Source organism: Rhinatrema bivittatum, chromosome 3 (genome assembly GCF_901001135.1).
Source record: "Rhinatrema bivittatum chromosome 3, aRhiBiv1.1, whole genome shotgun sequence".
Taxonomy (NCBI): domain Eukaryota; kingdom Metazoa; phylum Chordata; class Amphibia; order Gymnophiona; family Rhinatrematidae; genus Rhinatrema; species Rhinatrema bivittatum.
Window position 1 is genome coordinate 482,842,620 of NC_042617.1, and position 23,899 is coordinate 482,866,518.

Genomic DNA, 23,899 nt, shown 5'->3' on the forward strand with positions numbered 1-23,899 from the left:
AATGCTGACCCCTCACCATTTTGGTTGCTCTTCTTTGGACCGCCTCTATCCTGTCTTTATTCTTTTTGAGATATGGTCACCAGTACTGACCACAGTACTCCAGGTGAGGCCTCACCAAGGACCTGTATGAGGGCATTATCACCTCTTTTTTTTCTTACTGGTTATTCCTCTCTGTCTATGCAGCCCAGCATTCTTCTGGCTTTAGCTATCACTTTCTCACATTGCTTCGCTGCCTTCAGATCATCAGACACTATTACACCAAGGTTCCTCTCCCGGTCCATACGCATTAGTCTTTCACCGCCCATCACACACAGCTCTTTTGGATTGCCGCACATCAGATGCATGACTCTGTACTTCTTGGCATTGAATCCCAGCTGCCAAATCTTTGATCACTCTTCAAGCTTTCTTAAATCACTTTCCAGTCTCTCTACTCCTTCAGGCATGTCCACTCTGTTGCAGATCTTAGTATTATCTGCAAATAGACCAACTTTACCTCCTATCGCTTCCGCCAGGTCGTTCACAAAGATATTGAACAGAACTGGTCCCAAAACCGATCCCTGTGGCACTCCACTTAACACCATTCTTTTTTCAGAGTAGGTTCCATTTACCATTACATGCTGTCTCCTGTCAGTAAACCAGTTTGCAATCCACGCTACTACCTTGGCACCCACTCCCAAGCTTCTCATTTTGTTCCCAAGTCTTCTATGTAGGAGGTTTCAAAAGCTTTACTAAAATCTACATAAATCACATCAAACATTCTTCCTTGTTCTGATTCTCTAGTCACCCAATTAAAAAAAATCAATCAGATTTGTCTGACAGGACAACCCACTTGTGTTTGAAGAATAGCATCTACCATTTTGCCCTGCACAGAAGTCAGGCTCACTGGTCTGTAATTTCCCAGTTCACCCCTGGAGCCCCTTTTAAAAACCTGCATCACATTGGCTACCCTCCTTTTTTCAGGTATTGTGACTATTTTAAATGATAGCTTATAGATAAACATGAAACTGTAAACCTGTTGTTAGTTAAGTTCTTTTAGGACTCTAGGGTAGATGCCATCTGGTTCTGGTGATTTGTTAAACTCTAGTTTGTCAATTTGATCTATTATTTCCTCTGTTATCACAGAGATTTATTTTAGTTGCTCAGAATCATCACCATTAAAGAATATTTCTTGTTTCCAACATCCTTCTCAGTAAAGACTGAGACAAAGAGTTCATTCAATTTTTCTTCTATTTCCTTATTCTCCTCTTACCCCTTGGTAATGTAGTGACCCAAATTACTTCTTCTCAGGCTTTTTGCTGCAAATGTATTTGAAAAAGTTTTAATAGTTTTTGCCTTTCTGGCAATCTTCTTTTTTTATTCCTTCATACAGGCACCGTTCCATCCTCTTTATCATATTCATTGCCATTCTCTATGCCTTTTCTAGTTCTGTTAACTTTTTTTGAGATAGGACAATCCGAACTGCACCATACAAGGTATGGTCGCATCATATTTCAGTACACAGGCATTACAATATTCATAGTTTTATTCTTCATTCCTTTCCAAATCATTCTCTTTGCTTTTTTGATTAATGCCCCACACAGTGAAATGAGGATTTCAATGTATTATCTACAATGACTCCAATCTCCTTTCCCTGGATTGTGACTCTTAATATGTGCAACCCCTGTCCCGGTCTGGTTCTGGGTATAGGAGTTCATACGAAGGCTCATAGGTAATAGACGTCCCCAAGGTTCTCACACAGGGAAGTAAGAAATCTCTCTTTCAAAGCTCTTAGGGAGCTCTTCTCATCAGCGCAGTTAAAGGTACAATTCCCCCTCCCCCCACATACATACACTTGACTTTAAATATCACTGATAGCAGGTAAAAGATAAAGTCCAAAAGAAGTGATTCACACTGATTCCTCTTCAACCTGGAACTCCTTAGGACTCCTTCCTCAGCTGGATAGCTTCTTTGTTCCGAAACTCCCACTAAGGACATAATCCCTTCTCAGTAAGCACGGCTCCAAAACTTCTTCCAAGACAGATGAGGAATTTCAAACACTGTGACTTCCCCTTCAGAGTTCTCCATGGTGAACCTCAGTACCCCTTTTCCTTCCTGGAAGTACTGGGTTCCCCCACTTTTGGCACCAGTCCCCTTCACTGGACAGGGATTTACCTTTTCCACACTCTACTGTTGTGAGAAGGTCCCACCTCAGGTACTTTTCCTAGGAAAGGAAAGATGCCTTTAACACCACTCCTTGGGGAGGTGCCATCCTCAGACTGGTTTGCAGATTGGCTTCTTCTGACTCTGACCACCCTGTATTCCTTCTCCAACTTCTTTGCCCTCTGAACGTGCCACATAGGTACAGCAGTTTTATTAAATTAATGATTCCTTCCATTGGGGTTTCTTCTTACACCTTCTAACACACTCCCACCTTCACTGTTGAGACCACTGAATTTACATTACACTAATAAGAGGCAGATTTGGGAGCCCCTCTTACCAATGGAACCCAGCATTGTGAATCTATATTTAGGATTGTTTTTCCTTGTGTGCTTCATTTTATTCTTGACAACAAAGCCCCATAGGCCTTCACTGACAGCTGGCGGAGCAGCATAGGAGAGAGACTGACTAAGAGTTTCTTCTATACCAACCCCTTTCCCCTTGTGTTGAGCCCTTGGGTTCCAGGGGCTAGCAGATCTTAGGTGAGAGTCTCTAAGGCAGTGACATAGGCATCGATCCAGGGCCAGGCTAGGGTCAGAGGCAGGCAGCAAATGAGAATGGTCAGTGTCCAGGCAAGGGTCAGATCCAGAAGTCAGTCCAAGGGAAGTCAAAGAGATGAAGCAAGGCTGGGCTGGGGAGACAAGCATGGCTGGACTGGGCTAGGGTTGGGAAGAAGAGGCAAGGCTGAGCTGGAGTGATGAGGCAAGGACCGAAAAAACAGGAACCAGGAATGAAGATGCAACAACACACACTACACAGGCTGTGTAGAAGACTTGTTGCTGAGGCAAAGTGGAGACATCAGAGAGGACCTTATAAAGGGCTTGAGGTAGTGAGGTCATCAGAGGCCAAGGCCTATTCCCGACATAGGCCCTTTAAATCTGCCAATGTTAGGCGTGTACATACCTAACAATGAGTGCTGGAGATGGTGGCTGTGGCAGTGTCCTGCTGCGCAGATGGAGGTTGGCAGTGCTTACCGCAGGAGAGGGGCCGATATAGCCGGCGGCATTGGGGTGAGTGTGGTGGCTTGCAAGAACATCCCGCAAGCTGTCAAACGTAATTCTATGCTTTTTGTAAATTATATATTGTATTGACTTGAACTGAATTTGTAAGCCGCTTTGGGCAGTCTTATTAGACCGATAAGTTGGGATATTAAGTGCAATTAGAAAATAGAAAAAGTTAAATAACACTGATCCCAGTGCAAATTCCTGAGACACTCCACTGTCTCTTTCCATTGGGAAAATTGCCAAGGTGAAACATTTAGGCAGATTTTCGTAGTAATGTGACACCTCCCACTTTTTCTTCCCTGCCTCTTGTGGGAAAAACACTTCAAAATCACCTTTATACATAGATATTCATACATGGAAATTTTGAATTTTGCTCACAATTTGCAAATAAGCTATTGTGATGGGGCTGTAACACACACCCTGCATCGCTGAAGAATTCTTTAGACGGGACTATAGGTGGGGAAGTTCCAGTTGTCCTTTAACTGAGGTTTTGTAAATGGTTTGATAAAGGTGCGAGTGTTGTGATTAGAAAACTATTGATAGGACATTTCCATGGAACAGCCAATAGATGGCATCATAAGTGTTAAAATTACACCATGCATATGAAGTAAGGAAAAAGTATGGAAAGAGCACTCACTGAATTTTACTATATCTGTTTCCTTCAAGAGGGTTAAAAAAGATGATCTTCTAGAGGGAGTATTACTGATATTTGTAGCAAGGCGGGAGCCGTGGGACATGCAGGCATAGTGGTTTTAGGCTAGTAGCTGCATCACTCTTGGATGCAGGCTAATCTGTAACCAGGTAAGCTAGCAAACCTGTTATGCGTGCCGGCCGCGGCAGACCCGCGGCTCGGCCCCCTCACCTCTTTCAAAGTGATCCAGCACCTGGTCCCTCGTCTCTGGCAGCTGTGGGCCGCCAGCTCCATCCTCAGGCTGCCCCTGGGGCCTCCGGCTCTGTTGCAGTTCCTGATGGCCCGCGGAGAGACACTGTCCCGACCAGTGCTGTGCCCCTCCTTAGGCGCGCGCGCACACAGCTGATCCTTTCATAGGGCCCGCAGCGGGAACCTGGCCGTGGCCCCAGATGATGACGTCGGCAGAACTCCGGTATATAAGCCCGGGCTCCACTCTCTCAAATTGCTTTTGCAACAGGTCTCCTCGCTAGTTGAGTGCTCGTTGTTTCTATTGTTCCTGAGTTCCTGTTCCTTTGTCTCTCCTTCGGATTGCTAACCTGATTTGGCCTTTGCATCGCCTGACTACTCCGTTGCTTCTCTCCAGCCCTGGACCTCTGCACTGCCTCACTACTCAATTTCCTCTCTCCAGCCCCAGACTTCTGCATCGCCTGACCAAGTTGTTGCTTCTCTCCAGCCCTGGACTTCTGCTTCGTTTGACCATCCTTTGGCTCTCTCCTCATCCAGACCTCAGCCTTGCTTGCCACTGCTTCCAGCTTGCCGCCAGAACTGAACCCAGCTTGGTTAAAGATGCCTCTTCAACCTTTGTCCTGGACGTGGTTCATTCAGGCTTCGGCCTGCTCTTGCTCGGGCGCCCTTTGTCAGACTGTGTTCCTATTGGCACCCGGGTCTCCGGGACTCTGTCTCGTCTAGTACAGACTGTTACCTACACTAGTTGCTACCTCTGGACTGACCTTGATCCACCCATCAACGACCACTGACGGAGGCCACCTAAGTCCAGATGGCCCCGGCACCCAAAGGCTCAACCCATGGGGAATGAGGACTGGTATTGGTGAAGTGCCAGCCGGCCTCTGTCCATCAGCCCTCTCCGCCTACCGACGGTGGGGACCCATAGGATCCGTCCTATGGGTAGCGACAACTCTACCTCGGCCCAAGGGTCCACCTCCGGCGCAGCAAAACCAGAGAGATTACAGAGCTATTGCGGCCTAGACTAACTTTCCCCAAATGGAAGGCATGCCCTACATTGTCTCATCAAATGCTTGTAGCACCCCCTTTGGCTAGGAGCTGTTCTTCCACCCTCTTCCACCGTATCATTTCCAGTATGTCAGTCCCAGTTCTCTCAAACCACAGACTGGAACTAAAGGGCTCCTATGGCCTTGACTTCCCAGGCATTAGGCAGGACACCAGCCTTAGTCTGTTCTCTATGTCCTGACTAGCTTCAGTAGCCAAGTTTGGAGACTCTTCTACAGCAGGCATCAATGATTGGCCATTTAATCTGCTGATGAGTTTACAAGCGCTAACTTGTAGAAAAAATCCAGATTCTACAGAAATTCCTTCAGTAGTTTTATTTTCAAACTTCACATTGCGCACTTTCATTGAGAATGTATTATCATTTTAATCTTCAGGGCAACAAACAATTCTTCAGTAAACAATTGTGGCACCCCTATTGGGCTGGTCATTAGATGCCACTATCCTGTATCCCTCTCCTTAGAAAACACTTAGAAAGGGAGCCATCCACACCCCTCAGTCCCTTCCACCTGGAGATTCTGATTGGATGACTAAGTGCTATTTAGCCCAGCCATTTTAACATTCGGGGGGTGGGGTGTTCAGTTAGAGACAGCAGCTGCAGAGACAACATTTCATTTTTCCATACTCTGTAGGGCCTCCGGGTCTTGCCCAAAGGAGTTTTCTTTTAGAAGAGACACCTCACTGTGTATTCCTTGCCAGAAGGTCCTTATAATTTACAGAAAGATAGATTTTTATGCTTGATATCCCTTTGAGGCAAGGGACTCTCTTCAGGGGACCAAAGACCTATAGCCTACTCTACTCACTAGGTAGGCAAGCACCATTGATGGATCCTGCTGTGAGAGACAGCGAGGGAAGAAAAGTTATCTAGATTAGGAGTTCTTTTTTGAAGTAAAGAGTAGTGGGGAGGTTTTTGAATCACCCTTCTCCACTGGGATTGCAATGCTGTGAGTAGCCTAGTCCCCAGATATTTTCACCAGAGAAATCACCTAACGTAAAAGATAAGGAGAATGAACAACTGAATCCAAGGTAGAGCAAGAGCAGGAGATCCCATCCAGATTCACCCCCCCCCCCTCCAAGGAAACAAGACAGGCTGGGTGTCTACGGGAGAGAAGATTTATAAAGATAGGAATTTTGCAAAGCAAAGGGGACCCCTCCACTAGGATTCCTACAGCACAGCTGCTGGGAGAGTAAGCGCATTTAAAATCACCCTGGGCTCTACCCAGAGGTCTGTAATAAGGATAACTACCTACACAGAAAAAAAGCCCTGTACACTCATCATTTTGGACAATGGACATTAATTTAACTATAAGAATCAGTAAATTTTATTTTAACACCCAGACTTGGTCCTGTCTGAGTTTTTATAGCCTCTCACCTCATGGGAAGCACTTAAAGTGCAACACACTCACTATCGACCTTCTTTCATCATCTGGGCCATAAGCGAGAGCTTCCCCCCATGAAAATAATTCCCCCCAAGGATTAAGAGTCAATGTGGGAGTGAATAGCTAGCCAGAGCAGCCCCTGAAGATATAATAAGATTGTGTGCCCCTAGGAGTATCTTTCCTAAAAAAAGGGGGTTACACAGTCAAAGTCCATACTCAGATTCCACAAAAAATCCTTGCAGCTTCTGCTGTTGGTTAGGTAACAGCCAGACAGCACTTGTGATCTTTATCTAGCATCGTTCCCAGGGAACCTAGGTCTATCCAGATTCAGCTCTTACTCAAGGACTCTTCTGGATGATTGCAGCCTCCCAAATCATATTACCATCAGGGCCGGTGGTGAGCTAGGCCTGGGGCACCGCTGCCGCTCGCGAGCCAATGAGGTAGGGTGAGGCGGCTGCTTCAGGCGACAGAATTTTGAAGCGGCAAAAAGTGACCCTTCAAAATTCTGCTCAACCGCCACTTCAACCTGCATCCCCCCCCCCCCCCCCCAAATCGCATCACCCTCCCGACCCTGTGCAAGACTCACGAAAACCCCTGGTGGTCTAGTGGGGGGTCCTGGAGCGATCTACTGCTCCCAGGCCTTCGGCTGCCACTAACCAAAATGGCGCTGGTGGTCTTTAGCCCCTACCATGTCACTGGGGCTACCGGTGCCATTGGCCAGCCCCTGTCACATGGTAGGGGCAATGAACGGCCTGCGCCGGCCTCTGTCACATGGTAGGGGCTAAAGGCACTGGTGTTATTTTTGGTTAGTGGCAGCCGATGGTCCAGGAGCGGCAGATCGTTGCCAGGCCCCCGCTAGACCACCAGGGGTTTTCGTGAGTTTTTTGGGGGGGGGTTATTTTATTTAAATTTTTTGGGGGGGGTCGGCAGAGTGGTGGGGGAGCGACGGCATATGGCCCCGTCCCTGGAGGTAGGAGTCAGCTCTGCGAATAGGGGAGGGGAGGGTAGCACAAGGCAGAAGGTGCCTAGGGCGCATAATCCCCTTGCATCGACCCTGATTACCATAGGGCAAATTTCCTTTTCCTTCTAAAAATAGTGAAGGAATTTACCATCCAGAGCTAGCCTGTCTTTGTGTAATTCCAAAGTAATGCTAGGCACCCTGTCAAAGCTTTTGGCTCCATAATTCTCAAAGCTTCTTCCCTGCAGGTTAAGAGAAACCTTTCCTTCTCTGTAACCCCTAGAAAAAAATTGTTAACCAATTAAGGAGAAACTTTCCTCCTGTGCACTTAAGAGAGGCAGCTGGCTAATCATAAGCAAATTTACAGGGCTGCAGTGAAATGTCTTCCTCCTGTTTCTTCCTAGTTAATACTTCAGAGTTTATTTGTGTTGTAATACTAACTCTATAGTTCTTAGTAGTACAAAAACTCCCCCAAAAATTCAGCACAAGGGGTAGTCCCACTAATTCCCTTTTTTCATCTCTCCCTTTTGAGTTTTCCTAAACACCTCTGCAAAACTTTTCCTTTCTCTTTACTCAAAATCAGCAGTTTAGAATTTCCTTTTCTGCAATAGGCTTGAAAAAAATGCACTCATCTTAATGACTGAGCCTAGTAAACACTGCTTCAGGTTTGTCCTCGTCACCATCTGCCTCCATGGCTGTTTGCCCAGCTATTTCTCTGGCTGAATTTCTTGGCCACCTTTTCCCAGCAGTGATCTCCCCTCCTGTTATACACCTGAAAGAAATCTTCCACGCGGTGCTAATGACTCTACCCAGTCGCACTGCTGAGTCATGTGTACTGGGGTATCTGCCCAAGAGACTAGTCAGGAGTACCCTAGGAAATGTAGTTCCCTGCTAACTACTTTTACTTTCCCTTACTTATAACCAATCTTGCGCTGACCCTATGGTTTTTAAACAGGGATTCCCGCGCAGGGACTAAGACACAAACTGGTTATATGATCCTGAGCTCAGTGTTTGATGGGAAGAGATTACAGAGCTGGAGTGTGGAGTGCCTGGGATGCCTCTCCTCAAGGAAAGGGCTCAGCAGGGCTTTGCCCCTCAAGGGTAGGCTAGTAAGTTTCTTTCCACTGGGGAAACAACTGCAGGATCTGATCTGGGCTCTAAAGGGACTAGGAATTGGTCTGAAAATTGTGAAATCCAACTGTTTGTGGAAGTCTTGGGTCTGGAGAGGCCTTTTTGGGGAATTTTCAAACAATCTGTATAATTGCAAACTAGGTGGGTATTTTTAAGGTGCTATTTCTCCTCCTTTTCACATAAAATATCAGCGTTGGGTTTTCTTCTTTTTAAGTGAACAGATATGTGCATTAAGTGTCCACATACATAGAAAATTAGAACATAGAAATGACGGCAGAAGGAGACCAAATGGCCCATTCCAGTCTGCCCAGCAAGCTTCACACTTTTTTTTTCTCATACTTATCTGTTACTCTTGGCTCTTAGTAACCTTTTGGTTCTATTTCTCTTCCACCCCCACCATTAATGTAGAGAGCAGTGTTGGAACTGCATCTAAGTGAAATATCTAGCTTAATTAGTTAGGGGTAGTTACCGCCACAATAAGCAAGCTACACCCATGCTTATTTGTTTACCCAGACTCTGTAATTCAGTCCTTGTTGGTTGTTGTCTGTAAATAGATCCACTTTTCTTCATTCCCTCCTGCCGTTGAAGCAGAGAGTTATGCTGGATATGCGTGAAGTATCAGACTTTCTCCCCTGCCGTTGAAGCAGAGAGCTATGCTGGATAAGCGTGTGGGTGGCAGAGGGGTGGTAAATTAGGGGTGGATTTTAAAAGCCCTGCTCTTGTAAATCCGCCCGGATTTACGAGAGCAGGGCCTTGCGCGCCGGCAGGCCTATTTTCCATAGGCCTGCCGGCGCACGCAGAGCCCCGGGACTCACGTAAGTCCCGGGGTTTTTTGTCGGGGGCGTATCGGGGGTGGGGCCGATCGCAGCGTTTTGGGGGCGGGCCCGGAGTCGTGGTTTCGGCCCGGGGCGGTCCGGGGGCGTGGCCGCGCCCTCCGGAACCACCCCCGGGTTGCGTCTCGGCGCGCCAGCGGCCCGCTGGCGCGCGTGGATTTACATCTCCCTCCGGGAGGCGTAAATCCGTGGACAAAGGTAGGGGGGGGTTTAGACAGGGCCGAGGGGGTGGGTTAGGTAGAGGAAGGGAGGGGAAGGTGAGGGGAGGGCGAAAGAGAGTTCCCTCCGAGGCCGCTCCGATTTCGGAGTGGCCTTGGAGGGAACGGAGGCAGGCTGCGCGGCTCGGGGCGCGCCAGCTGCCCAAAATTGGCAGCTTTGCGCGCGCCGATCCAGGATTTTATAGGATACGTGCGGCTACACGCGTATCTTATAAAATCCAGCGTACTTTTGTTGGCGCCTGGTGCGCCAACAAAAGTACGCGAACGCGCATTTTTTTAAAACCTACCCCTTAGTGTGCGTACATTTGAAAATCAAAATGTGTGTGCTGTTTTCCTCTCCTGACCTAAACATACCCAATAGGAATGCCTCTTTATAATGCAGCTAAAAGTACGCGCACTAGGGAACCCATCCATACGTTATCTGTGTTTTAGGAGGCCGGTTTTTATTCAGGCCATTATACCTGGGTAAACAAATGCCTTTGAAAAGTGCTATGTTAACAGACCTATAAAAAAGTAACAGCGCCCCTACAAAGATCCCAGTTTTCTCTATGACCTGTATAACTGCTAGAACTCTACACTATTTTTCTCACTAAGAAACCCCAGTTTAGCACATCATGTGCGATATCTGACCTTAGAAGAATTTCTCAGTCAAGCATACCAAGTTCTACCATTTGTATGCTAGAAACCAGCAAAATACCCTTTGCACAATCCAGCGCTTACTGACCCCCTAGTCTGCTAATTTATTGTAATGTAACAAAATAAAGTAATAACTTTACTTTTCAACTGGTTTACCACCTGGACCATTTCTGGAAAGATGCTTTCAAAACTGAAACAATGAAATAAATAATGTTTTTCAATTAAAAAATGTTCAAGCCTTTGAAACATTTACATTTCTTGATCTTTTTATTTTCTTTCCTCTTTTTTCCTTCTTTGTTGCTTTCTTGTTCCTTTCTCCTGAACCCCTCCTCCATTTCTTCCATTTTAAATCTTTTAAGTGTCTTATTTTCTTTTTTCCTTTTTCTTATTTTTTCTCCATTTACTCTCTCTTCTGATTTGACTTTTTTCCTCTTAATCATGCTACTATTACAGTCTTTCTTCTATGTTTTTTTCTAACTATACAGAAAGCATTCAGATTGTACATCTTTATGATTTATAAATTGAACGCTTTCGGGAATTTAAGGAGAGTACTGTTTTGTTTTTTTAATTTTAATTGCATCAATGAAAATTGTAAAGAGGTATTTGAACAAGCAAGATGGACTCTAGTGGACGAATGATTATTTATGATCTGGAGAGATAAAAGGTTTTAGGATTGCATTAGGAGCCTTTACACGGCTGTTATAAATGTCCCTCATAGTACTGTACCAGCATTTGGTAGAAATAATAAAGATGTATAATTTTAATGTTTTCTGTAAAGTTGCCTTGTTTTTACATTCATTTTGGGAGAAATTTTTGAGAGATTTTTTTTTTTAATCTAGCTGCCATCTTTCTTCTTTTGCTTATATTATTCCTGTCTTATTTTTACTTTTGTGTCAATTTATCCTACCTCATGGTATTTACTTTACCATTCTTCCCCGTCCTTCTTGCTTCGCATGTACTCTTTCCCGCCTTTCTCATTCTCTCTCTCTCTCCTTCCCAAAATCTCCTTCTCATGTATGAATTTATACAGTTGTGTATCTAGCTCATGCCTTTTGATTGGTAGCTCAAGGTGAGTTACATTTAAGTACAGTAAGTATTTTCCTTGTCCACAGAAGGCTTGCAGTCTAAGGGGTCTGTTTACTAAGTCAAGATATTTTATCATGGGAGGGGCAAAATATTGTGAGGGCATCCCCACGATATTTCGCCCCTCCCTCAAAACTATATTGTGGTGGGTTTCCTGTGATTTTTTTCTCGCAGAAAAACTCCCTCAACAAAAAATATCGTGGGGAATCTGTGAAAAAATGCAAGATGGTGGCCCTCTGTTGCATGGGATTGACATTGACTTAAAGGACCTGCAGCTGCCCAAAATGGCTTCCCCCCTTGAAGAGACAAAATTCTCTCCGAGGGTCTTGGGAGATGCCTGCCCATTGCCCCTGCCACCTTTGTAGGCTGCCCAAGGTAAAAAATAAATAAATAAAAAAACAACAAAAATGACAGTGTAACAGCGATGCTCCACCCCCTATCTAAACTCCCCTTGCTTCTGAGACCCACCCCTGCTCATATGAAAGGGCAAAGGCCAGTCGATGCCATGTTGAAATATGGCATTGACCAGCCCGGGATCTAGAGGGTGCCCTGGGAAACCACTGGACCACCAGGGACTTTAAGTTAAGGTATGGGGGGGGGGGGGTCCGGGGTTTAGGCTAGGCAGAGGGGGGTCACCCTAGACCACCAGTGATTTATTTCATGGAAAGGGGGGGAGGTCAGGATTTGGGGGTGCTACTGGACCCAGGGTCTAGGTATTCTTTATGAGGAGGAATGGGGGGTTCAGATTACAAGCGGGTTTAGAGAGGGGCAGGTACATTTCCATGCTACACTACCATAATTTCTTTACTTTTTTTTTTTTTTAGTGTGGGCCACCTCGATAGACAGTGGGGAGGTGGTGGGTTCTCCCAATATCCCCGGGGAGGAATTTTTCACTTTGGGGTGGGATATTTTGGGCCACATGACCCTTTAAATAGAAGCCCCGGAGCATCAGGATGTGCATCCTGATGCTCAGGGGAACAGTTAGCTACAGCTTTTCATTTCTAGCTGTTTTGAAAATAACATGGCTTGGGCCAGCTGCGTTAATTTATTTGCGTAGGATTACCTATGCATTAGTTAGTTTATCTGCATTTGCAAAATGTATGCATGCAAATTGCATACAAAGCAGCTCATTGTAATAGGGGCATATGTAGGCCCAAAATAATACATGATATTGCTTAGGTATATTGTGCAATAAATGATGTTTTTTGTGTGTTATACTCAGGCCTGGATTCAGGCTTAGGGAACATAGGCAACTGCCGAGGGCACCAAATTTTGAAATCGAAAAATACCCAGGCCAAAAAGGAGTGCAATTGTGCCAAGGAAGAGCCTGCTCCAGCAATCCACTTTGAAGGGGCACTGCTATGGCACTCTGGGACTCTGGAGGGAAGTGGAGGAAGAGGGACTTCACCCACTATCTGATTTCCAGGCTTCACTCTTCAGTCGTGCCTATGGGTGCTCAAATTCTAAATCTGGCCTTGGATTATACTCATTTTGCAGCTTAGTAAATGATACCCTATGTTTGTACCTGAAGCAATGGTTTATGAAGTGACTTGCCAAAGGTCACAAGGAGCAGCAGTGGCATTCCCTGGTTCACAGTCTGCTGCTCTAACCACCTGGTTACTTGGCTTCTCCTCCATCTCCACCCTCCTGTTCTGCTGGAGCTCTCCTGAGCTGGTAGCATTGTGGAGAACAGTGAGTCTCAGGATATGTACAACAGGAGGTGCATAGTTGGGGACAGTCAGCGCTATGCATGCTCAGGGGCCTGCATTGAAATTACCATTGTATACTGCTATGGGACCAGCAGGAGGAAAGAGCAGTTATCCTGTATTGCATCATCTGGCCTAAGTCTCTCTCCTTTGGCAGACGTTCCTGCTCCCATTGAGAGAGTGGGAGATTTATTCTTCCACACTGTCCCACATGGAGAATCGAAGAAGCATCTCGGATAAAATGAGATGGCTCATTAGGGAGAGAATAGCACAGAGCAATATATATGAGGAATTGAACTTCAAAATAATTGTAAGGCATTTAATATTGTTCCCATGTTTATTTTAAAGGATTGTAGACCGAAATGCATTAATCTTTTTCAATGAGATTTTTCATAAATGAGCAAATCCTAATCTCCTATTGTGGAATTTATAGCTGGGGCTTTACAGCTGTGCTTAAATATAAAATTTACTCTAGTGGCAATAAAATCAATCTCATTCCTCCAACAGATTAAACTTATTTTTCAAGTTGGCATCCCATCTTTCATATATGACATCTTGATAAAATGCTTTTTTTGCAAATTCATTTCTTTAGATATGCGACTGTTTCCTGAGTATAATACGATATTGTCTTTTTAAAGACACATTCTAACAGTTCTGAAATAGTACAAAAATTGTGTCTTTTCTTTATTAAATAAGATTTGCTCACTTGGCATTCGATTCACCCATTTTGGGGCTAGAAATGAGGATGTGATGAATGGCCATTCAGGAATGCTGGGTGAATTATTAAAACTAAAAATAGGGTGGATTGCTTGAGCAGAGGCTGCGTGGGAGACTGAATAGCAGCAATTTGGTGATAATGAGTGTATAATGGGATATTTTGGGCTAGACAGACTCTGAGGAATGCATTTTGAACCTCATTACAATATGCATGAATCTTATTATCTGTTTTCAAACGTGTAACGTTGCCCTGGTGGGGTTGGTTCCCTAAAGGAAAGAACAGAGTAAAAATACTGAACATGAATGGGAAATTATCTCTTTTACCTCAACAGACAAGCACTGAGGGGAGGGGGAGTCTATATGGGAAGCAAAACATCCATCTGGTCAGCCTAAGACTACTCAGAGGTATATTGTAACACAGGGGGTCATTTTCTAGCCCTATCACACTTGAAAAGGGACTTTTCGCACACGAAAAGTCCCTTTTCGTGTGCGATAGCTAGATAGGTGCGGAGTCGGGGTGGCGTCGGCACCGGAAGAGGAGGAGTAGGGGTGGCATTGGGGCGGACGCTGCGGAAACTTTGCTAGCGGTGAAAAGGTAAGACTCCTTATCGCCTCCAGTAGCGCGCCCAATAGCGACACCTTTCACAGTGGCGCTATTGGGTGCGAAAGCCGGCAGCGATAACCCCGCAGTGGTGCGATCGCTGCCGGCTTTTGAACCCCCCAGAACGCCACTAACCTGCCCCTTTTGTTCTCTAGTAAAACATATGTGTGTAATGGAAATTACGCATGTACTATTGACGTTAATAAAATATTATAAACACGTGTGCATGCTACTTACTCATGAAACCCCTTTAAAAATGCACTCCTTAACATTTATGCAGTGACAATGGAGTAGGGTCATTAAGGACCACTGATCAAAGTGATGAAAGTTTTCCTGATGTGGATTCCACGAGAGACAGAATGTGTACATTGGTAGCAAGAGCTCTAGAAATTATACCTGTCTGATCCCATTGATAGCTGTCTGGTAGATGTAATTGTACAATGTCCAGAACCTGATAGTAATGTAGGAAAGTAACAGTACTCTTAAGAAGGGCATTTTAGGTCATACTTTCAGGCAATGTGGAAATAAATGTCAACAAACATGTGGTAGGTGATACTTTTCTATTGGACTAATGCAATACATTTTTGACTAGCTTTCAAGAGCCCTCATTCCTTCATCAGATCACTTTCAGACCACAGTTGTAGCCTAGGCAATCAATTAGACAATTTAGTATATTAGGCTACTCCCTTGAATCATGCAATGACTCCTTCTATGTAGTACGATTAGCAGGAAATCAACAAGACTAATTTAAAGCAGGCTAACCCCAAGCTGACTAAATTCTGAATGACTTCTCAGTTTGGCCAACGAAGCCCAGGCTAAATGTACTGAAGGAAAAAGCAGAGGCCAGTCTGTGTACAGAGTTAGAAAAAGTCAGCTGTTAGAACTCGGTGAAAGTTTGTCAGTATGTGATTGTCACTAAGCTTAAGTTACTGAAATCACTGCCCATTTTAAGCTATGAATAAAGGCTGATTGTCTCCGTCAGAGGAACAGTAATAGTGTAAGTACTAAAGTAATTCTGTTCCCTCTCTCTCTTTGCACCTGCCTCTTTAGAAAATGTTGGATGAATGCCAAGACCGGCGGAGTTGCCAGCTTCTTGTCAATAGCCGACTGTTTGGTGCAGATCCATGCCCAGGAACCAGCAAATACCTGGTAGTATGGTACAAATGCAGGCCAAGTAAGTATCTTGCACCTAGGTATGACATGATCAAATTAATTCTTGACATAATGCTTTGGAATGTTAGCCTTTGAACATTCCGTTCAGTGTCTGTATTTGCTCTGGACTCAATGTACATTTGTTAGTTGGAAGTTTTCATTTTAATTGAATTTATACAGCATATTTTTTTTGGGTCAAACTGCTTATATTATAATAAGGAATAAAGAATCTTGTCAACTACCAAGGCTTAAGTTCTAATTGGGAGGGCGAAAAGATTAGAGTGGGATGGGTTCCCTTGATTCTCCTAGGAGAAGCAGGATGGTAGTCCTCATACATGGATGACATCAACAGATGGAGCCCAGAATGGGCATGCCACTATCCATACGTTCAATGGATTACCCCTTCAGTCTCTTCTTTTCCGCGCAGCTTTCACCTCGCGGTTGTGGAGCTCTGCTTGCTTCAGAGTTTTTTTTTTTTGTGTGACATATCTGTGCTGGGTCTCCCTTCTTTCCCGTCGGTGATTCTATAAGATGGCAAGGTAAGTTTTTCGTTCTTTGCGGTCAATCCCAACAGTGTGGCTCATTGGTGGCCTCTGTTCATCTACTGCTCACCAACTCTTTTTCATGGCGTCTTTGGGATTTTGCCAATGCCCCAGTGCCCACAGACCATGTCCATTATGGATCCGCACGAGGTCTGTATCCTCTGCCTGGAGGCATCGCATGACGTCCGGGTGTGTCATCATTGTGATCAAATGACCCCCAAGGGTCGTCGGGCCCATTTAGACAAGATGGAGAAGCTTTTTGGAGCTAGAAAATCTGATCCTTTGACTCCGGTATTGGGTGCATCGATGCCTAAGGGCTGGGGGAACTGATGGATGTGGATCCATCATTGTCCACTCCTCCGCTGGGGCCCTTTCGGGAAAGAGGGGCCGGAGATAGGCAGTCATTAGCATAGTTGCACACCAGGACTTCGGGATCATCTCCATCCTTGGCACTGACGAAAGACTTGGCCGAGCATCGTGGGAAACCTCTGAAGCATCATCCCCAGTCACTGCTGTTGCCGGTGCCGGACTCGGGTCAGCACCGGTGACCATTGTGATGCCCCCGAAGCAATCCCATGGAGAGGAGGTATTGACCTCTATCGAACCCGGGAGTCCAAGGCATTCCCCACCTACCTTGGTGCCGGACAACGAGCTTCCTTGGGGCTCCAAGGAAGTTCCGGTGATGCCTCTCCCTCCTTCTCCTTTCATCCTGTCTTTGGCAGATTTTCAAGAGGAGCTGGACCGATGGGTGCAACTAGCGGTGCTCTGAACCCTTCAGGGCATTGAACCGCCGGCTCCACTGGTGCCTCCCCCAGTGTTGGAGCCTGCCCCTGCGATGTTGGCACCACTGCTGGAGTGCCTCGATGACTTCTTGGCTGTGTTGCCCATGCAGCAGTTAGCGCCCAGGGGTCACTCGATACCCCAGCGGCCACTAGGTCTGCCTCCCTCCGGAGTTATCCCCATTGTGGGTTCCTCCGAGGATGATGTATCGAGGCCAGGGGCACTGTCGGGGACCCTGGTACCATGACTAGTTTTGCCCGGTCTGATCCCCAGTTCCTCAGGGACTTTGGTGCCTTTGATGCCGTCTGTGCTTTTAGTGCTGCAGATGCCCATGGTGCCCTCAGTGCCAAAACCGAGGGGCTTGGGCAGGGGTCCTCCACATGGGTCCCCAGGGTACTTCAGTGAGGAGGAAGTTCCATATAATCCCTGGGGGGATGATACCTTGGAGTCATCTTCTTATGACTTAGGGGATCTTCTCTTGGACCCGCCCCCCCCCCCTCCAGATGAGAGGTGCCAGTCCCCACTAGAGGATCTGATCTTTGCGGGCTTTGTATGGGCTATGGCAGAGGCCATTCCTTTCCAGCTTCTAATGGAGGAGAATGCCCATCACAAAATGCTGGAAGTTCTCCAGTTCATGGATGCTCCAGTGGAGGTAGTGGCTGTTCCCATTCATGATATCTGTAAGGAATTACTCTTTTGGATTGGGAAAACCTCATCTCGGTGCCTTCGGTAAATGAAAGGCAGATGCAGTATTCTTGGTGCAGCAGGCCTTGGACTTTGAGAGGCATCAGCTCCCACATCAGTCAATGGTGGTGGAGTCTACCCTCAAGAAGGCCAAGCATTCCTGTGTTCGCGCCTCTGGGTCGGGAGCATTGGGCATTGGATGCCTTAGGTAGGAAGGTGTACCAGGGCAGTATGCTGATCACTCGGATTGCTTCCTACCAGCTGTACATGTCCCAATACACTCAGAACCTCTGGAAGCAGGTTCAGGAGTTGTCGGAGTGCCTCCTGCAGCAACTGCAGGAAGACTTCTTGGCGGTCGCCCAGCAAGGTTTGGCATGTGGCAAACATGAGGTACGTGCCACCTATGATGTGTTTTAAACAGCAACTAGGGTTGTGGTGGCGGGCATCGGCACCCATAGAATGGCATGGCTCTGAGCATCGGATCTCCGGCTGGATGTCCAAGAGAAGTTTGCGGACCTGTCTTGTACTGGCGAGAATCTGTTTGGGGACAAGGTACGGGATGCTGTGGTTCAGTTGAAGGATCACCATGAGACCCTCCAGCATCTCTCGGCCAATACACCGGATCCATCGTCTTCCGCCAGAAGGACCTCACATCAGAGAGCCAGGAGGTCTTTGTACCGCCAAAGAAAATATTATCCTCCATCCTTGCGTGCCTGTACACCACGAGTGGGTTCTAGGAGCCACTTTAGACAGCAGCAGACCCCCAGACCTCAGCCGGCGCCTCAGCAGAGCCCCATTATGGGGTTTTGACTTGCTGCAAGGGAGCATAAGCCCAGTGACTATACCTCGAAGATGGGGCCCTGGTTGGAGGTTGCCTACAGTCCTTTTTGGACTGCTGGCCTCAGGTCTCCTTAGACCAGTGGGTCCTGTCCATCATTCTTTGTGGGTATCAGTTAAACTTCCTGGGTGTCCCCGCAGACTCTCCGTCCCTGCCCGTCGTGGGGCCAGTCCCTGCATCAGGAAATTCTTTGGATGGAGCTCTCCACCCTTGTAAAGGCCAGAGTAGTAGAACCCGTACTGCTGCGTCAGCAAGGGCAGGGGTTCTACTTCCTCTATTTCCTTATTCCAAAGAGAACAGGGGGGTCTCTGCTCCATCTTGGATCTGAGGGCCTTGAACACATTTCTGCGAAAAGAAAAGTTCAAGATAGTCTCACTGGGCACTCTGATTCTCCTCCTGCAAAGAGGGGACTGGCTGTGCTCTCTCAACCTCAAAGATGCATTCGTTCATATTGAGATCTCCCCCGGTCACAGGAAGTATCTATGATTCCTCGTCGGTGACTGTCGCTTCCAGTACAGGGTGTTGCTGTTCAGCTTCGGCCCCATGGGTCTTTACCAAATGACTGACAGTAATGGGTGCGCACCTTCGCTGGCTGGGGGTGCACGTATTCCCCTACTTGGATGATTAGCTGGTCAAGAGCACCAGCCAGGTGGGGACACTTTGCTCCCTACACTTGACCACTCAGATGCTGGAGTCCCTCGGGTTTGTCATCAACTAGCCGAAGTCCCATCTCTCTATCACCTCAGTTGGACTTTATCAGTACCAGGGTAGACACTGCTCGGGGCCAGGCCTTTCTTCCTCTCGATCGGGCACTTGCTGCGGCATCTCTGGCGAATGTAGTCCACCAAAGGTGACAGGTGTCGGCCAGGCTTCTGCTTCGCTTGTTGGGTCACATAGCCACGTCTGTCCATGTTACTCCCCTAGTTTGCTTACATATCTGGAGGGCTGAGTGGGCCCTGCCATCTCAGTGGCAGAAAGCCACTCAGGACCTCAATATACGCATTCACATCATGCCACCTCTCAGATTTCCCTGTGGTGGTGGGAGAGTCTGCCCAATCTGGAGCAAAAGGTTCACTTTCAGCTCCCCGCAACCCAGGTTGTGCTTACCACAGATGCTTCCACCTTGCGATGTGGGTGCGCATGTGGACAGCCTCTGCACGCAAGATCTGTGGTCTGCTCAGGAAGCTCAATGCCAGATCAACTTCCTGGAGCTTCGGTCAATCAGATACATGCTTTGGGTGTTCCGAGATTGCTTGTCCAACCAGGTGGTCCTGGTACAGACCGACAACCAAATGGCGATGTGGTACTTCAACATGCAGGGAGGTACCGAATTGTTCCTCCTGTGTCAGGAGGCTGTCAAGATTTGGTCCTAGGCTCAGTCCCAGGGCATGCTGCTCCAGGCCATATACCTGGCCGGGATGGAGAATGTGGTGGCGGACCAGATGAGTCGTGCATTCCAACCCCACGAGTGGTCCCTGAATCAAGTAGTGGCGGATCGCATCTTCTGCCTTTGGGGGATCCCGGACGTGGACCTCTTCACCTCCCCCTGCAACAACAAGGTGAGCCACTTCTGCTCCCTATACAGGGGAGATGGAAAGCCAGCCTTGGATACCTTTGACCGCCATTGGGGTAAGGGCCTTCTGTTTGCATATCCTCCACTTCCCCTGGTGATGAAGAATCTCCTGAAGCTCTGATAGGACAGGGGGACCATGATTTTCATTGCCCCTCATTGGCCGAGGCAAGTCTGGTTCCTGCTCCTGCGGGATCTCTGTCAGTGAACCTATTAGTCTGGGGACCTCCCCTGACCTGATCAATCATGCAGGATCAGGGCAGGCTGTGCCATCCGAACCTCAGAGCATTGTCTCTGACAGCCTGGATGTTGAAAGGCTAGATCTGCAGCCCCTGGACCTCTCTGAGAATGTGTCTCGGGTCCTGGTAGCTTCCAGGAAGTCTTATGGCCTGAAGTGGAAGAGGTTTTTCGTCTGGTGTGAGGGCCACGGATTGGATCCGTTCTCCTGCTCCACTCCGAAGTTGCTCGACTACCTGCTGCACCTTTCGGAAGCTGGTTTAAAAACTAGCTCAGTCAGATTACACCTGAGTGCCACCAGGATATTGACAGTTTGCCCATCTCGGTACAGGCCATAGTGGGGCGGCTTATGCGGGGTTTGCTTTAGTTGAAGCCTCCCCTTTGGCCTCCTGTTGTGTCCTGGGACCTCAACGTGTTGTTGGTTTGACTCATGTGAGAGGCTTTTGAGCCACAATGCTCCTGTGATCTGAAGTACCTGACCTGGAAGATTATCTTCTTGGTTGCGGTCACTTCAGTGCGCAAGCTCTGCGAACTTCAGGCGTTGGTGACCTATCCGCCATACACGAAATTCTTTCAAGATAGGGTGGCTTTGCTTACTTACCCTAAGTTCCTGTCTAAGATGGTGACTGATTTTCATCTTAACCAGTCGTTCATTTTGCCCACCTTTTTTCCCAGGCCTCACTTGCACCAGGGCAATCGGACTCTTCACAGCTTGGATTGCAAGAGGTCCTTAGCTTTCTAGCTTGAGCGAACAGCAGGCCACAGGCAATCTATGCACCTTTTCATCTCATTCAGCAAGAATAGATTGGGAATGGCAGTTACAAAGCAAACGCTGTCAAACTGGCTGGCGGATTGTATTTCCTTCTGCTATGCGCAGGTGGGCCTTGAGGTTGGAGGCCATACCAAGGCTCACTCCGTCAGAGCCATGATGACTTTGGTGGCCCACTTGCGAGCAGTCCCCATGGCCGAGATCTGCAAGGCTGAGATGTGGAGTTCTCTCCACACATTCGCTGCCCATTACTGTTTGGACAGGGATGCCTGATATGACAGCAGTTTCGGCCAGTTTCTGTCCTTTGGAATCTCTTTCAGCTGTAAAACCCAACTTTTCCTGCCTAGGGCCCTTTTTTCAGATTCAGACTGTCTCCCTCTGTTCTCCACAGCAGCAGAGTTGTTGGGTCCGTTGGCACCAGGTTACGTACCTGTGGGTTTAATAAAGTTCAGGCGCAGTCTGTAGCTACATATTCACCCATGTGTGAGGACTGCCATCCTGCTTGTCCTAGGAGAAAGCAGAGTTGCTTACCTGTAACAGGTGTTCTCCTAGGCAGCAGGATGTTAGTCCTCACTAAAGCCTCCCGGCCACCCCGCGGAGTTGGATTTCTCCTATATTTTGTTATTTTATTTTTTTGTAATTCTATGTTACAAGACTGAAGGGGGACTCTGCATGGATAGTGGCATGCTGGGCATGCTCAGTGTGCCAGACAAAGTTTCCAGAAACCTTGACAAAAGTTTTCCATGCCGGGCTCCATCTGTTGATGTTACCCATGTGTGAGGACTAACATCCTGCTGTCTTAGGAGAACACCTGTTACAGGTAAGCAACTCTGCTGTACCCTGAGTCTGTGTATGGACAAAGGGCTTTATGTGAACAAGACACGAAGGTCCAAGTCCTTCTCCTAAATACCTGATTTTAATCTCGTTATAGACTCGTTTTACTACAGTTCTTACATAGTGCATTTTAGTACTTGTAGACTGACTGAATTCACTGGGATAACAGTTGGGAACACAGGACTGGATTAGTGAAATAGCTGAGCCAAACCAATCTGGTTAACTCTTTATTTTGCCAAGATGCAGGCCAATTAGGTTCTCATGCCAACTGGAGGCCGTGTTATTCGATAGGAGAAGATACTTTACATGACTTCAGACAGAGGGCCAGACTTAAACTCTGGGCAAAAGCCTTGAAAAACTGACACAATCCTACAGATTCCCAATAAGTGTTATAGAAGCTCTTGCAGTGATTCTTTGAAATATTTATTGCAATTTTTAACAAATCAAAGGATTTTTTAATGCACACTGTACACTGAAAGCACTATCTTCCTGTTATCTTCATGCTGTAATAGGCATTTGAATATCTCACACGATTTCACAGCTGGATTTCTGTTCCAGCAGGAATGAATTAAGAATTCAAAGTTATGTCTGGTATTTTTAAATTTGATTTCTCCTGTGCTTGATTTTCAAAAATATTTTGAGGGTTTTCAAGACAAATTAGTAATAAAGAGCAAATCTCTTTAATATTATTGAACCACAAAGTTTACAATTTAGGTTGTAGTTGCTTGTCTTGTTGTCTGCTTTTATTATGGAGATTATGTAATCATGTGACTTCTGACAGACTTTTGTGTGGCTCCCAGAAGATGTGTGAAGCAAGTGCTGGGAACTGTGCTTTTCCTCATGCCCTTTCTTGGAAAAGGTGATTTATTAGTAAATCATTTCTCTTTTGTTTCTTTAACCTAGTATTTTCATCCTGCTTCTTTGCACTTCCAGCTGAATTGGAATCAGGGCTGGGATCTGGTGCCATGAGCCTTCATTTGCAAATAGCCAGAGATTTCCCCACCCCCTTTTATATCCAGGAGGCCATGCACCAGGACTTCTTTTAGAACCCTGCAATCATGGGCCCTGGATCTGGCCAATAGATGTCATAAGAACATTATACTGGGCCAGACCAAAGGTTCATGAAACCCAGCATCCTATTTCCATCAATGGCCAATTCAGATCACAAGTACCTGGCAGGATCCCAAAAGGTTGATAGATACCATGAGGTTTATCCCAGGGATAGACAGTGGATTTCTCCAAGTCCATCTTAATAATTGTGTAGCCCTCCCTTGGTTCAGACTTTGAATTACCCCTATGCTTGGGGTGGGGAGTACCACTAGAGAAATATTTACTAATATGATTTATCTTTGGAGTCATAGCCTTATGGGGTATGAGACAAGGTCCCTGTCACCTCGATACCACAATTCTGTGCTCTTCCCAAACAACCTCTCACTTGTGGCACAACAAACCAGATAAAATCATCACACCAGAATAAAACAGTAATTAACCCTTTTTCTAGTTTTATGTAAGTAGACAGTAAATCCAACCAGAACATTAAATGGGAAAAGTACAGTAGCGAAGAATAATATAAACTTGCACTTTTCTTATTTTATATCAAGCAATGCAAAAATAACACTGGGTATGGCCTGTTAGGGCAACCAACATATTCATATGGTTAGTAAATAAAATAAAATAAAATAAAGAACACCAATAGAGAAAGATTGGGGGGGAAAAACAGTAAAGTACATAACTTTCAAAAATTGTCTTTATCCTTGAGTAGTCAAAAAGGGGGGAGGAGGGGACAGATCCACCCCAATGTCACCAGTTTGTAAAGGGTGCACCCTGTCTGAAACACAAAATTGTGTGGAAAAAAATCAATAAAATGAAGAAGTCCCTCTTGATGGTGGAGCTGGCTAGATGACAAGCCAAATAGATGAGCCCTGAGGTATGTGAAAGGTCTTTCATTGGGAGCTTCCTCAAATGGTTTACTTTGTACTATACAGAAAGTGGGCCTGGTTTATGTCTCTTATAGAAAGACCACAGTCCACCAGCTTTTCTTTCCCAGTACTTGCCAGCTAGGGCTTATGCTTGCCTTCGGCTGAAAAGCTGAAGT

At 46.4% G+C, this 23,899-nt stretch overlaps 1 protein-coding gene across 2 annotated transcripts in view; it reads left to right on the top strand.

Annotated features, from left to right (window-relative positions):
• The window catches only part of EVA1A (eva-1 homolog A, regulator of programmed cell death), an 816,740-nt gene that overhangs the window by 287,459 nt on the left and 505,382 nt on the right, over nt 1–23,899 (top strand). For both annotated transcript variants that reach the window (XM_029596048.1, XM_029596047.1), the window contains exon 3: nt 15,449–15,572. In XM_029596048.1, the coding sequence (XP_029451908.1) occupies nt 15,449–15,572 (124 nt within the window). The remainder of the gene's footprint in view (nt 1–15,448; nt 15,573–23,899) is intronic.